Source organism: Macaca fascicularis, chromosome 1 (genome assembly GCF_037993035.2).
Source record: "Macaca fascicularis isolate 582-1 chromosome 1, T2T-MFA8v1.1".
NCBI lineage: Eukaryota > Metazoa > Chordata > Mammalia > Primates > Cercopithecidae > Macaca > Macaca fascicularis.
The window spans coordinates 195,552,595-195,579,324 of NC_088375.1; the positions used below are offsets into that span (position 1 = coordinate 195,552,595).

Below are 26,730 nucleotides of genomic sequence, written 5' to 3' on the forward strand. Positions count from 1 at the left end.
CTACTGCACTCCAGCCTGGTGACAGAGTGAGACTCTGTCTCAAAAAAAAAAAAAAAAAAAAAAAAGAAAAGAAAAGAAAAAAAAAAGCAGAAGAAAAAAAAAAAAGAAAGCTGGAATGACAAATATATCTTGCTCAATTAGATAGTGAAACAGGAGCAGTACTACACTTGTCTGTATATCACTCAGGTGTCCTCCATTCTCACCCTCCAACTCACCTACCCATAAGGAGGTTCCTTCCTGGAAGGGAGATACCACTTGGTTAGGTTGACTGCTGCCAGCAAAAGGTGTCAGAAGCGCCCTATGACAGCAGAACCATTTTTGCTCTGTCCTCTTATAAGACTACCAGGGCTTTGGGGAACACATTATGATGGACCTTCCAAAAGCGTAATGCAAGAGGCAGAAATCCTATTAATATAAAATATGACAATGGTCCACACAGGCCACTCAACACAAGTATTCCAACTAAGCCAATATTCTTTCTACAAAGGTGCCACCACTAAAATATATGATCTATGTGTTGTAAGTGTCCTAAATATGTAATCTTCTTTCAATCATTCAATAGAATGTGCCTGTATACACCAGTTGATGCCCTTGAAGATAGTTTACTGGGTTGACTCACTGGTTTATTTCTAATTCCTGGCATATGGCAGCTATTCAGTCATTGCTAAATGAATAAATAAATGAGTAGCAATAAACAGTAAGAAGTGACTTCTGCTTTTTTGTTTTGTTTTGTTTTGTTACAGAACAGGAAACCTGTACGAAACAGTGCGTGTTTTCAAGCCTAGCATCTAGAGGGCAATATAGACAACAAAACTAATACAGAATGAGAAATGCTACAAAGTAGGAAAGGGTATAAGAGGAGCTTATAGGCTGGGCACCTGTAATCCCAGCACTTTGGGAGGTGAGCAAATCACCTGAGGTCAGGAGTTTGAGACCAGTCTGGCCAACATAGTGATACCCCATCTCTACTAAAAATACAAAACTTAGCTAGGCATGGTGGCACGTGCCTGTAATCCTAGCTACTTGGGAGGCTGATGCATAAGAATCACTTGACTCCAGGGGATGGAGGTTGCGATGAGCCAAGATCGCGCCACTGCACTCCAACCTGGGTAACAGAGTAAGACTCTGTCTTTAAAAAAAAAAAAAAAGAGAGAGAAAGAAGAGCATATAGGGGGAATATATACCCTAACTTTGGTGAGTGGTGATGAATATGGGCTTCCTAGAGGAAGGGAACTCTAAGCTGAGATCTGAAGAATGAGTAAAAATTAACCAATAGCTGGGCCCCTCCTTACTTTATGCAATGGAGAAGCAAGTAAGTTCTAAGAGCATATAAAGGCCCAGAGGAAAGTGAGAGCACAGTTTAGCCAATAAACTAAAAGGAATCAATATAAGCAGATGCTCAAGTATAAAGGAAGGTGACCGATAAGGCCAAATAAGTAGACTAGATCCCAGTGGGTAGGGGCTGAGAGGAGAGTTAACCATGTAATCTTGAGGGCAACAGGGAATCATAAAAAGGGTTAAGCAAGGATATGGCATTTTAGAACGATTCCTTAGTAGTAAGGACAATGGACTGGAAGGTAAAAACCAAGAGGCAAGAAGACCAGTAGAAGCTACTATAATAATACCAGTGAAAGCAGATAGTGGTTCTAAACTACAATAATATCTCAATGAAGATGAAGAAGTGTAGCTGACTTTGAAAGAAATAAAATTAGCATGAGATCTGATGCTTGATTTGACGTGGGAGAGTGAGAGAGAAAATGGAATCTAGGATGATGTCTAGTTCAGACAATGAAGTGGGAATAAAGGAAAGAGAATGTTTGATTGTGGGAGGAGTATCATAGGAAACAGTAGTTCCATTTTCAGGCTGATGTGCTTGTGGGCTCAAGTTGCAAATAGGCAGACAGATTTATATACTGGTTTGAAGCTCAGGACAGGAATCAGGGCTAGAAGGAAATGCATACACAGAATTCATTAGTGCAAATGGCAATTACAGTGTTGTGAGTAGATGAGACTACCCAAGGAAAGTATGTTCTGAAAGATAAAAAGAGGGCCTAGGATACACCTGGAAGCATCAGTATTTGAAAAGCTGGCCAGGGGAAAGTAAAAAGGTGGTCAGGGCAGAGTAGTAGTATGGAAACCAAGGGACAAAGTATTTCAAGAGGATTGGCCAACAGTGTCAAAGCTGCTGAGACATCAAAGAAGATACAAACTGAGAGGTTCTCACCGGATTTAGGGACAAGGTGATTGTGGTTACTTGCTCAGGGCAGGAGAGATTTCTCTAGCACAGTGAGGATAAGCTAACACCCTTACCTTCATCTTCTCACAGTGCTTGTCCAGTTTCTCTGGGGCTTGATTCACCCCCATGTAACCATCAGTGGTGTCCAAGGTTCCTTTCTCCAAACTAGCTTTCGAGAGCTGCTCCATTCCTGGAAGGTTGGTCAGCAGCTGTCCACCAGATGATCCTACTGAAGTTACCCAATCCAGGAGAGCATCGATTTTCTTCTTGTTCTCTGCCAGTTCCTTTGCTGCTTTACTCTGAAGTCACAGAGGTTGTCTAGTGAGAAGGCTTTACATACCCAATCAACAACCACAGGTTAAGTAATGGGGTAAAGGGGAGGAGATAATTTTATGCTAATTCTAAGACTGGGTATAAACAGTCTTTGCACATACAAAAGAGAATTCACATCTTTTAAAATCTTTTGAAAAATTATTAAAAATATCTCTACATTTCATTATATCTTACTGCTTAAAAAACAAAACAAAAAAAAGAGGCAGGACACAGTGGCTCATGCCTGTTATCCCAGCACTTTGGGAGGTCTGGTGGATCACTTGAGGATCAGGAGTTTGAGACCAGACTGGTCAACATGGTGAAACCCCATCTCTACTAAAAATACAAAAAATTATCTGGGTGTGGTGGTGCACACCTGTAGACCCAGCTACTCGGGAGGCTGAGGCACGAGTATCATTTGAACCTGGGAGGTGGAGGATGCAGTGAGCCAAGATTGTGCCACTGCACTCCAGCTTGGGTGACACAGCAATACTCTGTCTCAAAACAAAACAAATCTTAGGATTCAGAAATATTTTATTAAGAGATCATTTAGTCCTGCCACCTGAGCAATGCTTCACAGAATCTTTCAAGGTACACAGAAGTGCTGGACTGGCTTGGTAGGGTAAGAAATAGCACGGTCACATTCAATTACCTGGCTGCTCTTTCCTAAAGGAAAGACAAACTTCTTTCATCCTTTCCTCAACTAAACAGAACATTTAGCTCTTTTCAAATTTTTTCTCTCACCTGAGGCTATAGGGAAACATTTAATTCTTCAACTTGCCTTTGAAATTCTATTTACTGGCTCTACATGTAAAATTAAATAGGTTACGCCAAGTTATATATTTATCTATTTCAAAATTCATCTCCAGGGCTGGGCACGGTGGCTCATGCCTGTAATCCCAGCACTTCGGGAGGCCGAGGCGGGCAGATCACGAGGTCAGGAGATCGAGACCATCCTGGCTAACATGGTAAAACCCCGTCTCTACTAAAAAAAACACAAAATATTAGCCAGGCGAGATGGCGGGCGCCTGTAGTCCCAGCTACTTGGGAGGCTGAGGCAGGAGAATGGCGTGAACCTGGGAGGCAGAGCTTGCAGTGAGCCGAGATTCTGCCACTGTACTCCAGCCTGGGCGACAGAGCAAGACTCTGTCTCAAAAAAAAAAAAAAAAAATTCATCTTCAGGTAATTTATTTTTCTTTTCCATGTTCTCTACTTTCCTCATTAGTGTCAGCATCCAAGGCTAAACAAAGGATTCAAATTCAATCCGCCAGTGCTGACTGGGGTGCAGAAGACCATTTGAGACTTTGGCTTCTCTGGTTTATCCCAGTGCCACGATTCCCACTGTAACTATAGAGGCAGCTCAGGGACAGCTTTTGGCTCACTAAGACTTCATAGATATTTTTCCCTAGTACTCTTAGATCACCAGTCTAGATTCATATTAAAATACGTCATTTGGCTGGGCACAGTGGCTCACACCTGTAATCCCAGCACTTTGGGAGGCCAAGGCAGGAGAATCACTTGAGGTCAGGAGTTTGAGACCAGCCTGGTCAACATGGTGAAACCCCGTCTCTACTAAAAATACAAAAATTAGCTGGGTGTGGTGGCATGCGCCTGTAGTCCCAGCTACTCATGAGGCTGAGGCACGAGAATCACTTGAACCCAGAAGGCAGAGGTTGCAGTGAGCTAAGATTGTACCACTGTACTCTAGTCTCAGCAACAGAGCAAAACTCTGTCTCAAAAAAAAAAAAAAAAAAAAAGCCATTTGCTTTTTTCCTACCCATAATAATACCCTTCCTCACTAAGTTCTTTCTGATATTTTTTAATTAGAGGACTGAGTATGCAGATAGCAAGATGTTTTGGGGTTGGGGGAGGAATATGTACTTTTTACCAACTGCACTGACAAACTCCTTTACAAACTCCTCGTGGACGTTTCTTGTAAAAATAAAGATTCTTGTAAAAATACAGACTAGCCAGCCTGGCCAACCTGGTGAAATCCCATCTCTACTAAAAACACAAAAATTAGCTAGGCGTGGTGACGGGCACCTGTAATCCCAGCTACTTGGGAGGCTGAGGCTGAGGCAGGAGAATCACTTGAACCCGGCAGGCAGAGGTTGCAGTAAGCCAAGATCATGCACTCCAGCCTGGGTGACAGAGATTCTGTCTCAAAAAACAAAAACCAGACTAGCTCCTGAAGTAGCCCTTTCTCATGATTCTGTGCATGCTATAAGACTGTTTTCCCCTCATTGTCTTTTGTGTTGGTACCAAAATTCTTTTTTGAAAACTATCAAGTGTCATAGCAGTTTATTACCTTTTCAGTCTCCTGCTGTAAGGCAGAGGTCACTGCTTCCTCCAGCTCCTTCTGGGCCACCCGTGTCTGTTCCCGGAGCGCCTCATATTGCTCCTTAGCCTGATGAAGCTTTTCCCGAAGAGCTGTCAACTCATGTGGGCTCAGCTTGGTCTGATTCTCTTCCATGAACCCCTCAATATCCTTGACAACAGCGGCAAATGAGGTGGCATGATTCTGAATGTCATCCTGTAAATCCTTAACACAAGAAAATAGGAATGGCAGAGCCTTCAACTTTCGTGCTTCTAAGTCCTCTAATGGTATAAAGATGGAATGGCTAGGATGACATATAGTCCTGTATATAGTCCCTGACTACAATTTTTTTCAGGTTTAGGCTTAAATCGATGCAAAGAAATTTTACTTCATTTTCTAAGCAAATATTTAGTGAAGCCAAAAAAGAAGGTTGTCCACAAACATGAGCATGAGAGATTTTTCATTTTGCAATGCATTATCCTCAAAGGGATCATTCTTTCCATAAAGAATTGTTGACAACATGATCTTAGCATAGTCGAGGCCTGATGGGCCTTTATACTCTCTTGGGTATCACTCCTTATCCTTAATGTGGCCTATAGGGTCCTGTGTGATATAAGTCCCACTTACCCCTCCAACTTCAACTTTCCCTAATTTTCCTCTTGTTCTTTGCAGTCCAATTGAACTAGCTTTCTTTCAGTTCTTGAATATGTTGTGCTCAATACCATTCCCACCTCAAGAACAATACATAAGCCTCTGCCTGGTATGTTCTCTTCCTCTTCCTACCTCTTCATGCATTAACCCCTACATATCTTTCATTTCTCAAGTTTAGGTGACAATTCTTCAAGATAATCTTTTCTGAAATTCTACTCTAGATTGGGTCTCTCTGCTATATGTTCCCATATGAGTTTTCCTTCACAGATATAACAGTTAATAATTTTATGTTCATTTTTATAATAATCTGTATAATTTCTGTATGCCCTACTAGACTTGTGCTAGACTTGTGTGCTTCACAAGGCCAGGGATGATGTCTGTTTACCATTATTGCTAACCCTTAAGCAATAAATATTTGTCGAAGGAATGAAAACATCGCCAGGCACGGTGGCTCACGCCTGTTATCCTAACATTTTGAGAGGCCAAGGCCAAGGTAGGAGGATTGCTTGAGCCCAGAGTTCGAGACCAGCTTTGGCAACATAGTGATACCCCATCTCTACAAAATAAATAAAAAATTAGGACATAGTGGCTCATGACTTGTCCCAGCCCCTGGGAAGGCTGAGGTGGGAGGATTGCCTGAGCCCAGGAGGTCGAAGCTGCAGTGAACCAAGATAATGCCACTGTACTCCAGCCTGAGCGATAGAGTGAGACTTTGTGTCAAAACTGACGGATTCACACTGACCTTCAAGTCACTTTGGTTCTTCTGCAAAGCAGAGAGATCCTGCCGGGTGGTTCTGCCTTGGTGGCCTGCCAGTGCTCTTTCTGCCTGTCCTACCCAACTGCAAAGATCCTCCAGTTGCTGGTGACAAGTATTTTGTTGTTTCTGCAGGGTCTAATTAAAATGCAAAGGGGTCAAAAAACATTTACTAATTCACATGTTACAAATACAAGAAACTCCCTGAAATGTAAAACAAGAAGGTTATCCCAAGGATGGAAACGTTGGTGGGAGACTAGAATAGGAAAAGACACAGAAGTCATATTCGGAAAGCTCCCCTCATTTGGACAGTCCATTGATCTGGGTCTATGTATTGGATAACAATCAGGATAATTATGAGAATGCTTCTAGTTCAGGTTTTGGTTTGGGGGCTCCTTCACCAGACTGCTGTTATTATCTTTGGAAATGGAGAAGAAAGAGCCCAGATGCTTGAAATCCACACATGATAATGGTGATGATAATAATTTAGTGGTTCTGATCAATCCCTCCACTAGAACCAGAGACTTGCTACATAATATGCAAAAGTAGAAGAATTGGAGTAGAAAGAAAAATCAAAGACCTGGATAATTCATAAGTTAATTGAGCTTCTTAATAATTGAGCTGACTTTATAAATCAAATATCTCATCAATCCAGAGACTCATTAAATAAAATGATTACATGCCAGGCATGAAGGGCTAGATTTGGCTATTTTGAGAAGGAAAGTGCCCAAGAATAGCAACTGGCTCAGTCCTTTAGGTGTCTACACTAATATCAAAGGAACAGGTCAGGCCCAAGGAGAGAGAGGGAATATGTTTCTGTGCCTGATCCTTTCTCTAGATTTTATCTCAGTTGTATGACATTGAAGCACCTGACTGAGCAATTGAGCATGATGTGTTCTCCTGACCATCCTTCTAAAACCATTTTCCACCAGTTTCTACCTTCTGATGGCGTTTTAGTCACCTGCACTTACAAACAGGTGCCCAACTGGCCCTCTCTCCCCCTCTTTAGGACAAATAGAAGGGCTCTGGAAGAGAACTCCTAAGAGCTCTTCAGCTGTAAAACAGGATCTTCATGGGTTAGGATGGGTGCAGACTGAATCTGAAAAAAGCAAAGCAAACAAGTTAACACAGAGACATACACACACATTCAGGGGAAATATTGAGAGAAGCAGAGCATTTCTGACAATAACAAGGTTAATAAGCATTGTGGAATTAATTACATGCTCAGGGAGAATGTTCACATGCAGTTCTATCACCTGCTGCAGCTCAGGCGTCTACCCTGAATCTGGGCTGGGTCTTGTCTTTAGGTGGCTCAGAGGAATTTTACTTCATTAATTATCCAAAGGTTATATCATGCTATATAAACTCCCGAATGAGAGCACTGCACATGCTCAGTTTTCGAAGGTAACCTAAGGCTTTCCATTAGTATATCTCAATTTCAATACAGTTGAAAAAATGAGACAGTAAAAGGGGACATATGGCATAAACTACCCTAATTCCCCTAAAGTCTGACTCAAAAGCTCAAGTTTTTGCACAATATTTAATAAAGGAGCCCTTGAGACAAACTTTATGGTGATAATGACAATTCTAATATCATCTTGTTATATGCCAACTTACTATTCAAACAGCAGAAATGGCATGAACATCATTCTAGGTATTCTAAGGTTTTGATGTTATTATTAATGCAATTATGTTGAGCTGAGCTTTGCAAGAAGTGAGTTGTGATGGAAGATGGTAGGATGGTTAGTTTTTTGATTGTTTGTTTCTTTTAGTATCATGCCTGCTTCTACATACTGTTTTCCATGATTGAATAAGCACTGGGCACTACAGTGTGAGGAAAGGTGCAAGAAAATAATATTAATTTTTTAAAGAGCCAAAAATTAATACGATTCTAATAAAAATTTCCTTGTCAGCCACTTAAGGATTGTCAGGGAACCTTACTGTAAATCATTTGAAATAGATTAAATAGAATGAAACTGATTTCAGAACGCTTCTCCTCAAGAGCTCAGAGTATCTAGATGTTCTTACGAGCCCTCAAAACAATGCTAAAGGAGAAAGTAAAGTAGGGAAAGGACTAGATACATGATTTTCATTTGAAAGTCACAGACAATGAGATACAGTGAAGAAAAAGTCTCACTAAAAGAAAACACTTGCATATGCATACACATGTCAACACATACATTCTCTCACACATACATAAAACCAAAGACATGGCAAGAAAAACAGCCAGAACAGGTGTCTCCTGGACTAGAACCATACTGGCCTGCATGACATGAAATTTCAAAACTGGTAAACCCAAACTCCTGCAATCATGATGCACAGAGTCTGGCCAGAAAACCCAATGACAGAGGACACCCTCACAGACAAACTGAGCCCAGCTGCTGGTTCAGTCTGACCTTCACCAGGGCCTCCTGCTCCATCTGTTGAAGATGGCCCTGCAAGGCATCCACCTGAGCTGCAGTCTGTTCCAAAATTTCCTGGAAGGACCTTTGCAGTTCATTCAGAAGCCTCAGCATCTGTCGATTCTGCTGAGGGGACAAGTCCTGGGCATGTTCTGAGATAAAGAACTGAACATCAAAAGCAAGAGCATCCAGCTGAGATTTCCTTTCAGCCATGGGCTGTTTCAAATCCTAAGGTAAATGGAAAAAGGAAACAAAAAGCAAAACAAAACCATGATACTTCCATTTCTCAGTCCATGAAGAAAACTAACAGAATCAGAGAGGCTAATTTCCCGTACTCTCATAACTGGCACTAATGATTCTAGGGCCAAACTAGAATTAAAGTCTCTCTTGGCTGGGCACGGTGGCTCATGCCTGTAATCCCAGCACTTTGGGAGGCCAAGGTGGGCAGATCACAAGGTCAGGAGATCGAGACCATCCTGGCTAACACGGTGAAACTCCTTCTCTACTAGAAGTACAAAAAATTAGCTGGGCGTGGTGGCGGGCGCCTGTAGTCCCAGCTACTTGGGAGGCTGAGGCAGGAGAATGGCGTGAACCCGGGAAGCGGAGTGTGCAGTAAGCCGAGATTGCGTCACTGCACTCCAGCCTGGGCGACAGAGCGAAACTCCATCTCAAAAAAAAAAAAATAATAATAAATAAATAAATAAATTCACAGATATTTTGGATTAGCAATAGTATAATTATGCAAGCATAAATAAAAGAGCTGCTTACTGCATTTGGAAATCAAGGTAGGTCCAATAAAGGAAACTTAATTCTAATTTATGAGGAGTTTGGAGAGACCGAAAGTGAGAGAGACTTTTTTTTTTTTTTTAGATGGAGTCTCGCTCCGTTGCCCAGGCTGGAGTGCAGTGGTACAATCTTGGCTCATTGCAACCTCTACCTCACTGGTTCAAGCAATTCTTGTGCCTCTACCTTCTGAATAGCTGGGCCTACAGGTGCATACCACCATGCCTGGCTAATTTTTTGTACTTTTAGTAGAGATAGGGTTTTGCCATGTTGGCCAGGCTTGTCTTGAACTCCTGGCCTCAAGTGATCCGCCCTCCTTGGCCTCCCAAAGTGCTGAGATTACAGGCGTGAGTCACCGCGCCTGGCCATAAATTTTTTCAAAAAGTTTTGGAAAATATAACATGAATTTCTGATCTGAGATGTACCTAATTGTTCTTTCTTAGGTTCAAATATCTATTTGTATCCATCCAGCAATGAGTTACTGGTAGGCCAGTACTGAGAAAATACATAATTTGTTTGTGATTTGCTAAAATTTTTGTTTTTTGAGATAGGATCTTGCTGTCACCCAGGTTGGAGTGCAGTGACGCATACAAAGCTCACTGCAGCCTGGACCTCCCGGGCTCAAGCAATCCTCTCACCTCAGCCTTCTAAGTAGCTGGGACCAAAGGTGTGTACCACCATGCCTAGCTAATTTTTAAAATTATCTGTAGACACGGTGTCTCACTACATTGCCCAGGCTGGTCTCGAACTGCTGGGCTCAAGTGATCCTTCCACTCAGCCTCCCAAAGTGCTGGGATTACAGGCATGAGCCACTGCACCCAGCCTAAATTTTGATTTTTTGAGTAAATGATGCTGTTTATACTATTTTTAAAACTGTGAAAGATTACACTCAGACTTTCTTGTGTTATAGTTATATTTTTCCCTTAAAGTAGTAAAAACTATCCAAACACTAAAATCATCTGTTTTCAGACTATTAAAAGCAAGTAATCTTCCTACAAACATTCGGTGATTATCATTTATTTTATACTGGATCTCCATCACTTTGAAACTGACAGTAGATCAATTGAGAGTAGTCAATCCTGCAAAGTAGGCAGAAAGGGCTTCTTGAATATTTATCATAATGTTACAGTAGGTAGTTAGGCAGACATGAGCAGGGCATGAGAGGCCCTGCCCACCTCCACATTACCTGATGGTCACCTCCAAGAATGTCAGGTGACCATCAGGTGATGGTCAGGCGGTTGTTCAACCATCTCTCTAAAATAATAATTGGTTGTAGTCGGCAACAGAGAAAGGCATGCTTTTAATAGATAGAAAACACGTAAAGCTGGTGATTAGCAGCTTACTGATAAGATCTCAAGAGCCGGGCAAGTGGGCTCAAGCATGCACACTAAGAGGCAAAGTGGCGGTGTTTAAATCGGTATATGAACTTCTCCTAGGAACGCTCGACTGGTAAGGGAAAAACGCCTCAAGTGAGCACGTATACAACTTCAGTAAACACACTGCGCATCGGACCCCTCCCAAGTGCTGGCAGGTCACTGCACATGCAGACAGCCCACCCCAAGGGAAGAACCAGGGGAGGAAAAACATAACCCCTTGAAGCATGCCAACATATAAAACACAAGTCAAAGGACAGACAGCACACTAGGATCTCTCAAGTTGCCCGTTTGGCTCTCTTCCAAGTGTGCTTTACTTCCTTTCATTCCTGCTCTAAACTTTTTTTTTTTTTTAAGACGTGGTCGCACTCTGTCATCCAGGCTGGAGTCCAGTGGCATGATTTCAGCTCATTGCAATCTCCACCTCCTGGGTTCAAGCGATTCTCCTGCCTCAGCCTCCCAAGTAACTGGGATTACAGGCACCTGCCACCATGTCCAGTTAATTTTGTATTTTGTTTTCAGTAGAGACGGGGTTTCACCATGTTGGCCAGGCTGCTCTTGAAATCCTGAACTTCAGGTGATCCTCCCGCCTTGGCCTCCCAAAGTGTTAGGATTATAGGCATGAGCCACCATGCTCAGCCCTAAAACTTTCTTTTTTCTTTTTTTGAGATGGAATTTTTTTTTGAGATGGAACTGCCCTCTTGTTGCCCAGCTTGGAGTGCAATTGTGCAATCTCAGCTCACCACAACCTCTGCCTCCCGGGTTCAAGAGATTCTCCTGCCTCGGCCTCACGAGTAGCTGAGATAACAGGCATGTGCCACCACGCCCGGCTAATTTTTTTTTTTTTTTTTTTTGAGACGGAGACTTGCTCTGTCACCCAGGCTGGAGTGCAGTGGCACAATCTCGGCTCACTGCAAGCTCCACCTCCTGGGTTCACGCCATTCTCCTGCCTCAGCCTCCCGAGTAGCTGGGACTACAGGCACCTGCAGCTGGGACTACAGGCGCCTGCCAACACACCCGGCTAATTTTTTGTATTTTTAGTAGAGAAGGGGTTTCACTGTGTTAGCCAGGATGGTCTCGATTTCCTGACCTCGTGATCCGCCTGCCTTGGCCTCCCAAAGTGCTGGGATTACAGGCGTGAGCCACCGTGCCCAGCCCTAAAACTTTTAAATAAACTTTCACTCCTGCTCTAAAACTTGCCTCAGTCTCTCCCTCTGCCTTATGCCCCTTGGTCAAATTCTTTCGCGTGAGGAGGCAAGAACCGAGCTGTTGCAGACTCACATGGATTTGCCGCTGCTAACAATAAGACAAAGCTTCCTTCCTCTGTGAACATAATAATTTAGGAAACTATCACTGGGAAAACAAGGCTCAGACTGTTGTTCTCTGCCGACAAGAGGATTCATATGTTATAACTAGGGGAGGGCACCAATGTATGACATGCTCTATGTCTCTATGTTTTTATATCTCATACTATGTCATGGGAATTTTTTTCATGCATGCTTCTTTGTAATATCTTAGCAAAGAGATAAAGCCTGAATAAAGTCTGAAACTCTCTCCCTCAGTGATATCTTTGGATAAAGGGTATAAGAAAAGGAGGCCGGTCAACTCTTGCGTGATAAAGAGGGATGAGATTGTGTACAAGGTTGATCATGGACAAACTTTTATGTCTGCTTCTCTTAAGACTGGGGAAGAGGAAGAAGATAGAACAGAAGGAGGGGTCATTTCTAGTTCTGTTCTGACGTTCTAAAAAGTTGAAGGAGAGGGATCTCTCTCTATAGCAGAGGGTTGATAAACTACTGTAATACCTGATATAATCTTAAATAGAACAAAAAAAGAACAATATTTGGGAGAAAACTCGCTGGCTCACATGTATCTCATGGTCCTAACTTTTCTCTCATTGACTAATAAAAAGAATCAATTAATCTGGGGCTTAAGAAGAAGAAAAGCATCTCTCTAGAGCAGGGGGGTCAACAAACTATGGCCCCCAAGCAAAATCTGGCCTGTCACATGTTTTTGTAAATAAAGTTTTATTGGAACATGGCCATAGCCATTTGTTTATGTAGCTATGGCTGCTTTAATTTTGCGTGATTGCAACAGAAATAGGTCTTTTGCATATGGTTCATAAAACCTATGATATTTATTATCTGGCCCTTTATTTAAAAAGTTTGCTGGCCAGACACTGTGGCTCACGCCTATAATCCCAGCACTTTGGGAGACCAAGGTGGGTAGATTGCCTGAGGTCAGGAGTTTGAGACCACTCTGGGCAACATAGTGAAACCCCACCTCTATTGAAAATACAAAAAATTTTAGCCAGGCACGGTGGTGTGTGCCTGTAATCCCAGCTACTTGGGAGGCTCATGCAGGGGAATGGAGGTTGCAGTGAGCCGAGATCACACCACTGCACTCCAGCTTCGGTGACAGAGCGAGACTCCGTCTCAAAAAAAAAAAAAACAAAAAAAAAGTTTGCCAACCCATGCTCTAAATAACCAATCAAAAATTCTCCTGAGTTCAGCCATGGTGGAAAGCACTGCAGCGATTTCACAGGAACTTAGAAATACCATCTGACCTAGCAATCCCATTATTGGGTATATATCCAAAGGAATGTAAATCATTCTATCATAAAGACACATGTACGTGTATGTTCCGTGTAGCACTATTCACAATAGCAAAGATATGGAATCAACCTAAATGCCCATCAATGGTAGGCTGGATAAAGAAAATGTGGACACCACATTTTATGGAATACTATCCAGCCATACAAAAGAATGCGATCATATCCTTTAAAGCAATATGGATGGAGCTGGAGGCCATTATCCTAAGCAAACTAACACAGGAACAGAAAGCCAAATATGGCATGTTCTCACTTATAAGTGGAAGCTAAACAAGAATACATGGATACTAGGAGATGAACAACAGATACTGGGGCCTACTTGAGAGTGAGGGGGTGGCAGGAGAGACAGGAACAGAAAAAATACCTATTGGGTACTGTGCTTATTACCCAGGTGATAAAATTATCTGTACATCAAATCCCCATGACATGCAGTTTACCTATATAACAAACCTGCACATGTACAAACAACAACAAAAAGATCTCCTGAAACTGGTATGTGTGTGTGTGTTTGTAGGATTGGATCTTGGTCAAAAGAGAAACAAAGGATGGATCCTAGATGCTCATTTATAAAGAGAAGATGAGACTGATAATAACAGGTCATTCTGTAGACGGTATCTCAGAGAACAGCTGAAGGGAGAAATGATCATAATCACAGAAGCTCCAGGGATATGATCTCTTTTTTTTTTTTTTTTAGACGGAGTTTCATTCTTGTTGCCCAGGCTGTTGTGCAATGGTGTGATCTCAGCTCACTGCAACCTCCGCTTCCTGGGTTCAAGCGATTCTCCTGCCTCAGCCTCCTAAGTAGCTAGGATTACAGGCACCTGCCACCCCGCCTGCCTAATTTTTTTGAATTTTTAGTAGAGACAGGGTTTCACCATGTTGGCCAGGCTGGTCTCGAACTCCTGACCTCAGGTGATCCACCCGCCTTGGCCTCCCAAAGTGCTGGTATTACAGGTGTGAACTGCCACACCCAGCCAGGGATATGATAATTTAAAAACCTAAACATAGCTGACTTTCTTGGAAATTTATCTTTCTAAGAAAGATAAATGGCCAGGTGCAGTGGCTCACACCTATAATCCCAGCACTTTGGGAGGCCGAGGTGGGTAGATCACCTGAGGTCCGGAGTTTGAGACCAGCCTGACCAACATGGTGAAATCCCGTCTCTACTAAAAAGTACAAAAATGAGCCAGGCGTGGAGGTAGGTACCTATAGTCCCAGCTACTCAGGAGGCTGAGGCAAGAGAATCACTTGAACCCGGGAGGCAGAGGTTGCAGTGAGCTGGCAACGTGCCACTGCGCTCCAGCTTGGGCGACAGAGCAAGACTCCGTCTCAAAAAAAAAAAAAAAAAAAAAAAGAAAGAAAAAGAAAGAAAGATAAATATGGATACTGGTTTGCCTAGCAGGAAAATAAAATTGATATAACTCAAAGGACAAAGAAAACATGCTTGAGAATGGGTGGAGAGTTTACCTCATATTGTTGGAGACAGCGGTTCAGGCTGTCAACATCTGTTTCACTGTTAGATCCCTTGCTGTTCAGAATAAGAATGGTATTGCCAACCCAGGCTCTCAGATCTTGAAGTCTGCCTTCTAGCTGTGTGTGCTGATTTAACACTTTAGTCTAAGAAATAAATGGCAAATCACATTATGAAAATCTCCCAGCCACCCAGACTTTGTGAGCTTTTATGAATAAAAGCAAAATGCTACCTTTTCTATTTCCACAGCATTCTGGAAGTGGAGTAACCTGGAATTCCAAGTGTCACTCACAGAACTGAGAGACTTCTGAAGATTCTTGGCATCTTTCTCTAGAGCCTTCAACAGTTGAGCAGGAACTTCTTGAGGTTGGCTGATGATAATTTGATTCACACACTCTAATTCCTGACTGACCAAGGTGGTCAGATCCTTTAACTCCCTGTCTAATACCTGAGGGAATAAAGTGGAGTTACCTATAAAAGCAAGACTAGAAACCCTCTGGGAATCAGCTGTGAACACATTTCTCTCTTACCCCATGTCTACACACATTTTAGGGCTTAGAAAATGTTTTTATGTACTTTCATTAATTTACTTGGTTCTTGCAATCACTAATTCATGAGGTAGGCAAGGTAGATGTTATTGTTCTGGATTTACAGAAGAGATGTCTCATTGCTTTAAAAAAAAATGTGAACAGGCCGGGCGCGGTGGCTCAAGCCTGTAATCCCAGCACTTTGGGAGGCCGAGATGGGCGGATCACGAGATCAGGAGATTGAGACCATCCTGGCTAACACGGTGAAACCCCGTCTCTACTAAAAAATACAAAAAACTAGCCGGGCGAGGTGGCGGGCGCCTGTAGTCCCAGCTACTCGGGAGGCTGAGGCAGGAGAATGGCGTAAACCCGGGAGGCGGAGCTTGCAGTGAGCTGAGATCCGGCCACTGCACTCCAGCCTGGGCGACACAGCGAGACTCCGTCTCAAAAAAAAAAAAAAAAAATGTGAACAGTGTTCAAGGTCACCCAGCTGGTAAGAAGTACAGCCAGGATTTGGATTCAGGTTTTCTGACTCAGTGCAGTCTGCTCCCTCCACTGTAACTTGCTGCCTCTCTGAGAGTATCATTATGCCTTTCTCCAAGGAGCAGCTGTGCAGAATTAATGTGCTACAAAATAAACCCAAAGGATGACTCTTCCACTCTAAATTCCAGGGTCATGGAACCAAAGAACACAAAGCTATCCCCAACCAGCTTTTCCACTCATCTAGTCTGTAATATTCTGGTCCTCAACAGTGAAGCCAGAAATAAGCTGTGGAAGAACTTGATATAGTTCTTTGGCGCATCATCCTCAGCCCCAGTTCAGCCATCCTACCCAAGGCCACACACTAGATACTGAGAGAACCAGTAAACCACTACAATCTGTCTTCATTGTGACTCCAATCCTATGACAACTCTTAACCTCCAATTTCAGTGAAATAGCCACTCTTCCTCCCTCTAAAGGCTGACTTTCTATGTTTTTAGGGGACTGGTTCTATCAGTTACCACTTCCTCTCTCTTCTAACTTCAAGTTCTCTTTTTCAATTGGTTCTTTCTCCTCAGTCCAAAACCCATTCATAACATTCCTTTCAATCCATCTCCTTCAAGTAGTGTCCCACCTCATTCCTTGCCTGTACCTAAGACTTCTGGAAAGAATGATCTATATTAATTGTCTCCACCTTCCAACCTCCCATTTATTCCAGCTGCAAGTTAGTTTATATCCGATCACTCCACTGAAACTGTTCAAAATCATCAATAACTTTCAGGAGCTGAATCTCCCCTTGAGTCCTCATTGTACTCAATCTCCCTGCGGCAGTTACTAGGACTGACTCCTTCTCCTTTGGTTTCTGTGAGACAAGTATTTCCAGGTGTTCTTCAGAGATCTCCAGTTAGACTTTTTCAATCTATTTTATTTTTTGTCCTTTAAATGGTAGTGCTTTCGAATATATTTTTCTTTCTGGTTTTTTTTTTTTTTTTTTTGAGACAGAGTCTTGCTCTGTTGCCCAGGCTGGAGTGCAGTGGCATGATCTCTGCTCACTGCAAGCTCCGCCGCCTCCTGGGTTAACGCCATTCTCCTGCCTCAGCCTCCCTGGAAGCTGGGACTACAGGCGCCCGCCACCACGCCTGGCTAATTTTTTTGTAGTTTCAGTAGAGACGGGGTTTCACCGTGTTCACCAGGATGGTCTTGATCTCCTGACCTCGTGATCCGCCTGCCTCGGCCTCCCAAAGTGCTGGGATTACAGGCATGAGCCACTGTGCCCGGCCCTTTCTTTTTTTTTAAGACAAGGTCTTACTCCATCTCCCAGCCTAGAGTGCAGTGGTGCATTCATAGCTCAATGAAACCTCAAACTCCTGGGCTCAGGCAAATCCTCCTGCCTCAGCTTCCTGAGTGGTTGGGACTAGGGTGTACACCACCAGGCTTGGCTAATTTCTTACTACGTTGCCCAGGATGGTCTCAAACTCCTGAGCTCAAGCAATCCTCTTGCCTTGGCCTACCAAAGAGCTGGGATTATAGGCATGAGCCACCGTGACTGGCCCTGAGTATGTTTTTCTTCCTAAATAGTCTATTTTGTCCAAGTTTCTTTTTCTTTGTTTTAGCCTCTCCTTTTGTATCAGAAGCTTTCTGGATGCTCAAGTGGAGAGTAATGCCCTAAAAAGCAGACTACAAACTCTACTGGCTGTAGTCTTCACTGAGGGTGATGGAGTTGGGCTATACAGTTGGGAAACCACTTATATCAGTACCATTAGGTCTTCCTCCTTGGGCTGGTCAAACCATAGCGGGAGCAAGGATATAGCTCAAAATTCAGTATGTATGTGAACTTCCAGTTAATCCTACTGATTTCTGTATGGAATATTTACCTTCAATAAATGGCTGCTCTCTCTAGTCAAGAGACACTCTGAATTACTTTCCTCAGAGGATGAACATCCAGTCTTCTGTTAGTGCACGGCATGAGCAGTTGCCAGGCTATGTGAAGTAAGTTGAAAATCTAAAGGTCTAATTGTTTCTTAAACAGACTTTAAACCAATTAGAAGCCCGTTTGCATATCCACTTTCATCTCTTTCTGGTGCTCCCAATTTTTGAGGTTTTGGGGAGTTCTGTAGTGTGTAAATCAGGTTGTTCCTTAGCTTCCTCCACTGTAAGTTGAGGATCTGGTTTACTCTAGCTTGCTAAGGTAGTTACCTCCTCATCTATCTGCTTTCTAACTTCTAAAATTTTGCTGTTGTTTTCTCCTTTCTTGCTCTTTATGAATTTACGTGCTTAAAACACAAAAAACCTTTTTCCTGATGTCTTAGTATAGTTTGAAGTAAGAGAGATTAACTTATATATCTAACCTACTGTTTTAAGCCTCCAACATTTCTTGTTTGAATTACTGCAATAGTTTCATAACCAATCACTCTGCCTTTGAATTTACCTAAATCAATCCAAAACCACACAGATAACAACTGGTAGGGCCGGGTGTGGTGGCTCGTGCCTGTAATCCTAGCACTTTGGGAGGCCGAGGCAGGTGGCTTGCCTGAGCTCAGGACTTTGAAATCAGCCTGGGCAACTGGTGAAACCCCATCTCTACTTAAAAAAAAAAAAAAAAAAAAAAATTAGCCAGGCATGGTGGCGGGTACCTGTAGTCCCAGCTATTCGGGAGGCTGAGGCAGGAGAATTGCTTGAACCTGGGAGGCAGAGGTTGCAGTGAGCCAAGATCACGCTACTGCACTCCAGCCTGGGCGACAGAGCAAGATTCCATCTCAAAAAAAACAAAAGCAAAACAACAACAACAACAAAAAAATTGGTAGTAATTACATTCATAGCCAAATCCAAGGTCTGTTAAAGTCTATCCTTTATAAATCTTATCCAATCTATCCAAATGTGGCCCATCTCATAATTATCTGACAAGGGTCTGAGATTGTTTACCCTAGAATAGAGTGCAAGCAGGTCCTAGTAAGTCTTGAAATCTTCAAGGAAGATGGAGGCAGCTATCTTGAAGCTGATGTCTGTGGTGGAAGTCCCTGGGAACCTACCTTGGCCTGACACAGCAGATCCTGTAGTTCTGCCAGGTTTAGCTCCAAAGGCTGCATCTGTCTGGTCCTCATTTCAATGTTCCGTAACAGAGACAGATAGGATACTAGCTTTTCATCATGTTCTAAACAGAGTTGCCGGGTAAATACATTCTGTGGAGCCAAAAAGAAAGCTGACTCAGTTCTGACATTCTTCCTTAGAGAGCAGAAGCTCAGAGCTATCAATCTACAAGCATCATTTTACCAAAATTTCCAAAAGTTATTCTGATTTTAGGTAGCATCATCCTAGTATTTCTATTAGCTTGTTTCTATTTAAAACCCTTGCAGATTTCAGAAAGACATTCAGAGCCAATGCCTAATTTTTCAACAACTTTGTTACAAACAGATGATGATAAACTAAGTTATATCTTAGAGAATCATCTAGTGCCTTAAAATGTATATAGGTATACAATTATACATATGTAAACTCTGTACCCAGTTAAGAATTTTAGCATTAAACTAATTATATCTTTAGGGGGAAAAAAAAAGCACACCACTTACTTGTGTTGCTCTGAAGGGCTCTGGGTTTACACCTCCATTTCCCTTTCCTCCAAGTGCAGTCATGAAGGGAGTTTGTTCAATGCCAGGGCTTTCTCTGACCTTTTCCTGTGGTGTCTTCTCTGTCTTCACTGTAGAGCATACTGTTAGGGACATTGTCTTTTCTTCACTGGTCTCTGGAACAGTAGGACTAATGATGGCATTCTGTTGCCCTGTATTCTCTTTCTGAGACACTCCTTTGAATAGTTTCTCTGGAAGAAAGGATCCCAAGACTCTGGAACCTCTCTGAGTCACTATGTCCTCAATGGATCCTGCTTGCAGACCTGTAACGTTAGGGTTTGCCATTTCTAGAAATTTCTCTCCAGTTATTTCCTGTGTTGCTATTTCAGATTTGAGAGTTCCACAAAGTTTATCATCACTCTTGCTGCCCTGATGATGAAGGTCTCTTCTGTCTGAGAATTCTAGATAACTGACTTCTTTTGAATCTGGTCTAGAAACTGTAATTTCTTCCAATTTGAGACCTCTTGCTGGGTCAAAGGATACTTCTTGGTATGACTTTTCTTTACATTCATTAGATGAGGAAATGAGATGTTTGGTTTCCTTGGTTTTAGAAGTAACACAGGAATCTTGATGATAGTTGGTCTCCCGTCTGGTGGTTCCTTGGAAAGACCTGTCTGTTTTGGAAATTTGGGATGAGCCTGTCACTTGGGCTTTTCCATCTGATTCCTGGTAGTGCAATCCTTCAGGTCTTGGGGTCATAGAAGGGAATGGTTCACTCTGGGCCCCACAAGCAATTTCTTGAGATAAGTTTTCTTCTGGTTTTAAAGTCAAGCAGAGACTTAAATTGTTTACTTTTCCTTCACTGGCCTGTTTAGAGCTGAAGAGTGTTAAAGCATCTAGATGTTTTACAGAAATTCCTTGAGGTACCACTTGGGAAGAAGAGTCTTCAGTTTTAAAAATAACAGAAAATCCCTTTTCTGTATCAGCTTCTTTCCCTTTTTCACTTGAGGTCATTTCCCTAGGCTGGCTCTTTATATGGCAGTCATGCTCATCTCTAATGGCAGTTTCCTGATACAACTTTTCTTCAGAAAGAAATGCTGATTTGCATGTTCTGATGCTTTCTTCTACAATCACCTCCCTCTTCTCCCTCTTACTTTTCACCCCAGCATTCATTGGTTGCTGCAAAACCTGCTCACTCGGCAATTTGCCTGATGTTTCACAATATGTTTCTTGTACTTCCAAAATCACTTCCCCTTGATTTTCTCTTATTTCTTCAGAATCTAGACATGAGGTAGACTGCTTCATATGAGAAATAATTTCTATTTTTGTCTCTGCTTTTTCCTGCTCTTCATTTGTGTCATTTCCCATGTTATTTCTAGCCACTTCTTTGAGTTTAAAATCACAAACTTCAGAGTAAGTATGTGTCAATGACACTTGGCCCAAGGATTCACCTTTAAGATTATGAGGATTTATGATACTGATAAATTCTTTAGCATCTGGAGACATTCTTGGCTTATGTTGATCCTTGCACCTAAATTCCTTTAAGGAAATTTCCCTGCTCTTTTTTGCCTGCTCCCCATCAGAAACTCTCACTTTAACCTTTTCTTGTGCAGACTGATTTTCAACTTGAAGTAATCTCTCACTCTCTTCTACTTTATTACAACTCATTTCAGCAGTCTGATTACAAGCAATTAACATATCCTTTCTTAGAGATTCATTTTGCAATGCACACACTTCAATCCCCTCTTGCTTTTCAATCTGAGCCCTGTGATCGCTGAACTCTGAAGTATCTATTTGGATCATATTTGCCAGTTCAGGACTGATCAGTCTTTTCTCAATAGCTTCCGCTAAAGTCACTCTCTGATCACTAAATATGTCAACAATTCCTCCATTTAACACCTGATGAGATGCAATAATTCTGACCATGTTTTCATCCACCAGTTCCTCTTCCAAAGCTGATGCCAATGTCAGTCTTTTTCCAGTAGCAGTGTCTATGATTCCACCAGTATTTGCCTGGGCTTCCAGAACCTTCAGCGTAGATGCAAAGTCTACTTTTCCAAGCTGAATTGCTTGAGACAATGAAAGCACTTTGTCGCTCACTCCATCTTTAATGTCTGAGAAGGGAATTACTTCTAGATATCTCTGTCCAGATTCAATATCAATCTTACATTTCTTGACTAATTCTGAGTAGGGGACAATTCTGCAGTTCTCGGGATCTACAATGCCATGCATCATTCCTGGAGACAATACTGCTTCATTAGTTAACAGTCCTTCTTTTTTAGCTTCTGCCAAGGTCAATCTCTGACCAGAAATGAGATCCACAAAGTTTCCACTAAAGGCCTGAACTTCCTGGATTTCTCTTTTCAGGTCTGGGGTAATAAGATCTAATTTTATGGCTTTAGGGAGGGAAACAGTTTCCTTTGTTTCAGGATTGAAAATCTGATGGATGTTTAAGTTTTCAACTCTTTTGAGTTTCTTGGCTAAATCTTCACCAATTAAGCCATGTCTGAAGGCATTATCAACAGAAAGTCTCATCCCAGATATATGGTGAATGATACCTCCATCTAGCACCTGCTTAGTCAACAAACGAATGGCCTCCTCTCTCTCCAAAAGACCTCTGTCAATGGACTGCACAACTGTTAAAGGGGCTTTACTATCAGGGTCTATAAGTCCTGTTGTTTCCATTTGTAAACTAATTAATCTCTCCCTAACTGTTTTTTCAGCATCTCTACCTTTGGAAGCTTTCTCCAGATTTATAAGCTCTGGCTGGTCAGCAATGTCCACCAAGCCAAGAGTTGAGGCCAAAGTTACTGAAACTTTTTTGCCTCGTTTCAGATCAATAATTCCACCAGTCACCACCTGCCTCTCTAAAATTCTGGTGGCTGTTTCCTTGTCAAGAAGTCCAACCGTAACTGCATCCTTTACAGAGCATAGTGTGTGGGTACGGGGGTCTAAGATACCACTTATAGCTTTGTCTGCCATGAGGACATTATGTAATAATTTCTCATCCATCAGACCTTCATTAATGACTTCTTCAGTTGTCAAAGACTCACACGTCTGAGAGTCAAAGAACCCCTGAAACATGTTCAGCTTCTCCATAAGCTTCACGGCAGTGTGACTTGGCACGATGCCTCGGGATATTGCTTCATTTAGTAAGAGCTTTTGACCTGTTTGTTCATGAAAGATACCACCATCTAGTAACTGTGCAGATAACACATTTAAGGTAGCTTCTTCAAGCAATTCTGATGGATGACTGTAGGACAGAAAAGTTTCCCTGCCATTATCTTCCTCATTGGTCTTTTCTAATATCATCATACTACCACCTGCGATGTTCTGTGCTTCTTGAGTTTCTTTATGGTCATCCTTAGCCAAAAATGTTTTCTTTAACATTTGCTTTTTGTCCAGAGGATGAATGTTCACATCAGTTTCAGACTTTAGTTCTAACTTTACACCTAGAGTTTTCTTTACCTGAACTTCTGACTTTTTGCTTTGGGGTTTTATGTGAGATCCTCCAGTTTCATCATGAATATATTCAGTCTCAAGAGTGTGTGCTTGTTCATTCTGACACGTAAAAGAAGTGTTTCTGAGAGGCTGATGTTCTTTCTTTGGTGTTTCAACAGAAAAAAGATCCTTGTCAACCACCAACGGCACACCTTCCGCCTCCGCAGGAGGTACAGTCAGGAGGTGTCCCCTGCTGGCATTTTCTTTGATAGACACTGCTGTTTGGTCTTCCCTTGTGGTATCTATCAACTGCCTTTGTACCTCTAATTTGACTTTATTTATTACCTTCAAAGAGTCAACATTTGAATTTCTCTCTTTTTGTTCTACAAACAGATCCTCTTCAGGGTTCTCTACAGAAGAATCTTCTGTTTCTACAGTGGTCTTTTTGCCTTTTTCTGTAGTGCAATCTTCCTGATTGGGATATTCTTTGTTCTGAGAAGAAAACTGGAACTCAGGCAGCCTCACAGTCCACCCATCGCTGAAAGTTCCTGAGATTTTCACATTAGCTGACTCTTGCAATCCCTCAGGAGTTTTTTGCCTTTGATGTCCAATTTCAACCACTTCTGGAGGACTTGTTTGATACTTGTCTCTGGATGTTAGTATCTCCATCAGCTCTTTATCTAACAGAAGCAGCCTCTGTCCATTTTGTACATTAATATAGCTGTGAGTCATCAGCTGGAACAACAGATTCTCACTCTTGCTTGCTATGGCCTTAGGTTGGCTCTTGCTGCACGGTAGAACTGCTGCTCCATGATTAATATTTTGTTCTGCAGAGTCTGCTAGTTGCATGTGGGGCATCACATCAGGTATACAAATCGATTTTAAGTTATTGGCAAGATCTCTGTCCAGGATACCACTTTCTATTGCTTTCTTCCAGGACAAAATCTCTGTGGTTGCTGGTAGAAACAGAGCCTTAATGTGCTGTCGGTTACTAAGGATTTTATGTGCTAGTTCAGTAGACACAATACCTTGTTCTAGGGCATCTGTAATTGGGAGGATCTCTCCAGATTCAGGCCACAGCAAACCCATGAATGACCAGAGGGACTCCAGAATCACAAGGGCGATCTTAGCAGCTACTAGATCATTGCTCACTGCTTCATTTATTGTTAGCCTTTGCCCCGTGACAGTGTCTATGATGCCTCCTGTCTGAAGCTGCCTTATAAGGATACCACAGGCCATATCTTGGTCAATCAAATTATGTCTTACAGCCTCTTCCACTGTAAGTCGGTGTCCTGTTCTTGGATCTACTATGCCACCAGCAAAAAGCTGAGCTTCCAGCAACCGGACAGTGACCTGCCTATCTATCAGCCCTTCCTGAACTGCACGGAAAATGCTAACCTTCCGGCCTGATTTCAAGCTCACCATTCCCCCTGCCAATTGTTTGACAGGCAGTAATTTGAATCCTGATTCCTGGTGGACAATACATCGTTGCATCAGATCCAGTAAACCAATTTTCTCAGCTGTGTTAGGGTCTATCAAATTCTTGGATGTTCTAAGATGAGACTCTAACACTGAATGAAGCCATGCAGAAATGAGGCCTTGATGAAAAGCCTCTTCCAGGTTAATACAGTTCTCACTAGGGGAAAGACTGAAACCTCCAGTTGCCAGGTGAGCTTCTAAGATTTTCAGTCCAACTCTCTCACTGATTATTCTCTTCTCAATTGCTTCCACCACAGAAAGAGGGCCTCTGCTCTCAGTAAGCCTGCTTATTAAGGCCAGGGCATCCTGTAGCTCCCGGAGCTCCTGGTACATCTGGGGATTAATGAGGTTTCTGGCTAGGCCCTCCTCCAAAGAGAGGTTTTCACCAGTCTCAGGGGCAATGAGGCCAGACATGATAACCTGAGATTCCAGAAGTGCAAGGCCTGTGTCTTGGTCAAGGAGGCCCTTTCGCATGGCTTTGAAGATAGGAAATATCTCCACTGTGCCTAGGTCAATCACCCCAGCAACTGCTCTGCAATCCTAAAAAAAAAAAAAAAAAAAAAAAAAAAAAGGAAAAGAAAACTGAATCAGAGCCAATGGCAAAGCACAACGATTGAAAGGAGTCATTCAAAGAACTATAGTATTTAGGCCAGGCATGGTGGCTCACGCCTATAATCTGCCCGAGGCGGGCAGATCATGAGGTCAGGAGTTCGAGACCAGCCTGACCAACATGGTGAAAACCCCGTCTCTACTAAAAATACAAAAATTAGTTGGGCTTGGTGGTGCCTGCCTGTAATCCCAGCTACTCAGGAGGCTGAAGCAGGAGAATTGCTTGAACCCGGGAGGTGGAGGGTTGCAGTGAGCTGAGATTTTACCATTGCATTCCAGTCTGGGTGACAGAATGAGACTCCGTCTCAAAAAAAAAAAAAAGAACTATAGTATAAGCCCCAACATGTAGGAAATATTCTGAAGCAAGCCACCCAGTGTTAATAATAAAAAAGAGTTTTTCTACACTGCAGAATGTTTACTAGACCAGAAGTTCCTAGATCACTTGAGAGATAGTGGCATTAAGCATATCTGAGTGACAAGCTCTACAGGGTGGCAAGCAGTGAAAGTGATAGGATTTAATCTTATTTTTAAGACCAAATCATCATAAAGTTTCTTACAGACGCATAACAGTTCCCCCAAAGTGAGAATTCAACCCCATAAAACAAGTTTTTGCTGTTGTAAACCACACAGAAGACTCTGGAAGTAGCAATTCCCTGCTGATGAGCATAGCAGGACTGGTCCACAGAATAAGAGGGATTTATGCAGTCCAATAGCTCCAGAACAATTGTGCATCCCAGTAAACAGGCCTGTGTATATTACTCAAGAAAGTATTTTAGCCACTGGGATACTCGCATTCTTGGACAATGCTAGCTTCTCCCAAGGCAATGGCTCTAAATTAAATTAGTTCTAGGACTTGGAAGTAGCAAGACAAGGAAGAAATAGATCGGGAACCCTTGCCTACGGAACCACTAGTAACTTTTCTTCTGGTCCAGGCTAGAATGGGTAGCACAATAACCATGACTACAGCTGTCACTTATTATTAGATCTATTGAACACTGACATTTAATTCTCACAGTAATCCTATGAAAACAATTGTTTGAATCTTTAGTTTGAAGAAATGAAAATGAGGCACATAGTTTAGGTAACTTGTCCAAGGTCACAAAACTAGTAAGTTCCAGAAATAAATCAAGGTCTGACTCTAAATCTTGTATGCCCTCCCAGAGTCAGACCCAGAAAACTATAAAAGACAAGTACAGTAGAGTCACATCTTAACACAGGAGTTAGGTCCTAAGGTCAGTGAATAAGGCATATACACTGTCAAAATTACTCTTGCAAATCCTAGAAAGAGCTCCTAAAGAATTCTCATTTTGAGATCTTTTATCACAGAATAATACATTCAGATTTTAAATTATTTAAGTGTTTAACCACTTAACAACACTTCATCATTTTTATTACTCTCCAACTTTTCAGCTCTTATTTATGTTCACTATTTTCATTTTCTGTATATAATTTTATCTGTCCCTCTTTGGTCAGTGCTACTTTCTGATTACTTATTTAACTCTCTACCTTATTGATGGAGGATCTTGTGGAAGCAGTTTCCAATTACTTCCCTGCCTCCTAAATAATAGCATTCCATTTTACCTCAGTGAGTAAGTTCCATAAGAGCTGATCCATTGCCCATGAAGGTCTAGGAGCAGTAGCTGTCATTCAATAAACATGGGACGAATATGGATAAGTAATAAGGAAACCCTTAAAATCATTAAACCATTTCCCCTCAGATT

At 42.2% G+C, this 26,730-nt stretch overlaps 1 protein-coding gene across 37 annotated transcripts in view; it reads right to left on the bottom strand.

Moving 5' to 3' along the window:
* LOC101867430 (microtubule actin crosslinking factor 1) overlaps positions 1-26,730 on the bottom strand; it is a 386,272-nt gene that overhangs the window by 134,069 nt on the left and 225,473 nt on the right. For 29 of the 37 annotated variants that reach the window (XM_074011478.1, XM_065533991.1, XM_074011506.1 and 26 more), the window contains 8 exons: positions 19,484-24,940; positions 18,947-19,096; positions 15,143-15,358; positions 14,907-15,056; positions 8,667-8,900; positions 6,259-6,408; positions 4,857-5,090; positions 2,311-2,535 (listed from right to left, as the gene is read on the bottom strand). In XM_074011478.1, coding sequence (XP_073867579.1) covers positions 2,311-2,535; positions 4,857-5,090; positions 6,259-6,408; positions 8,667-8,900; positions 14,907-15,056; positions 15,143-15,358; positions 18,947-19,096; positions 19,484-24,940 — 6,816 coding nt within the window. The remainder of the gene's footprint in view (positions 1-2,310; positions 2,536-4,856; positions 5,091-6,258; positions 6,409-8,666; positions 8,901-14,906; positions 15,057-15,142; positions 15,359-18,946; positions 19,097-19,483; positions 24,941-26,730) is intronic. The other 8 variants (XM_065534032.1, XM_065534031.1, XM_065534034.1 and 5 more) reach the window with 2 other exon arrangements.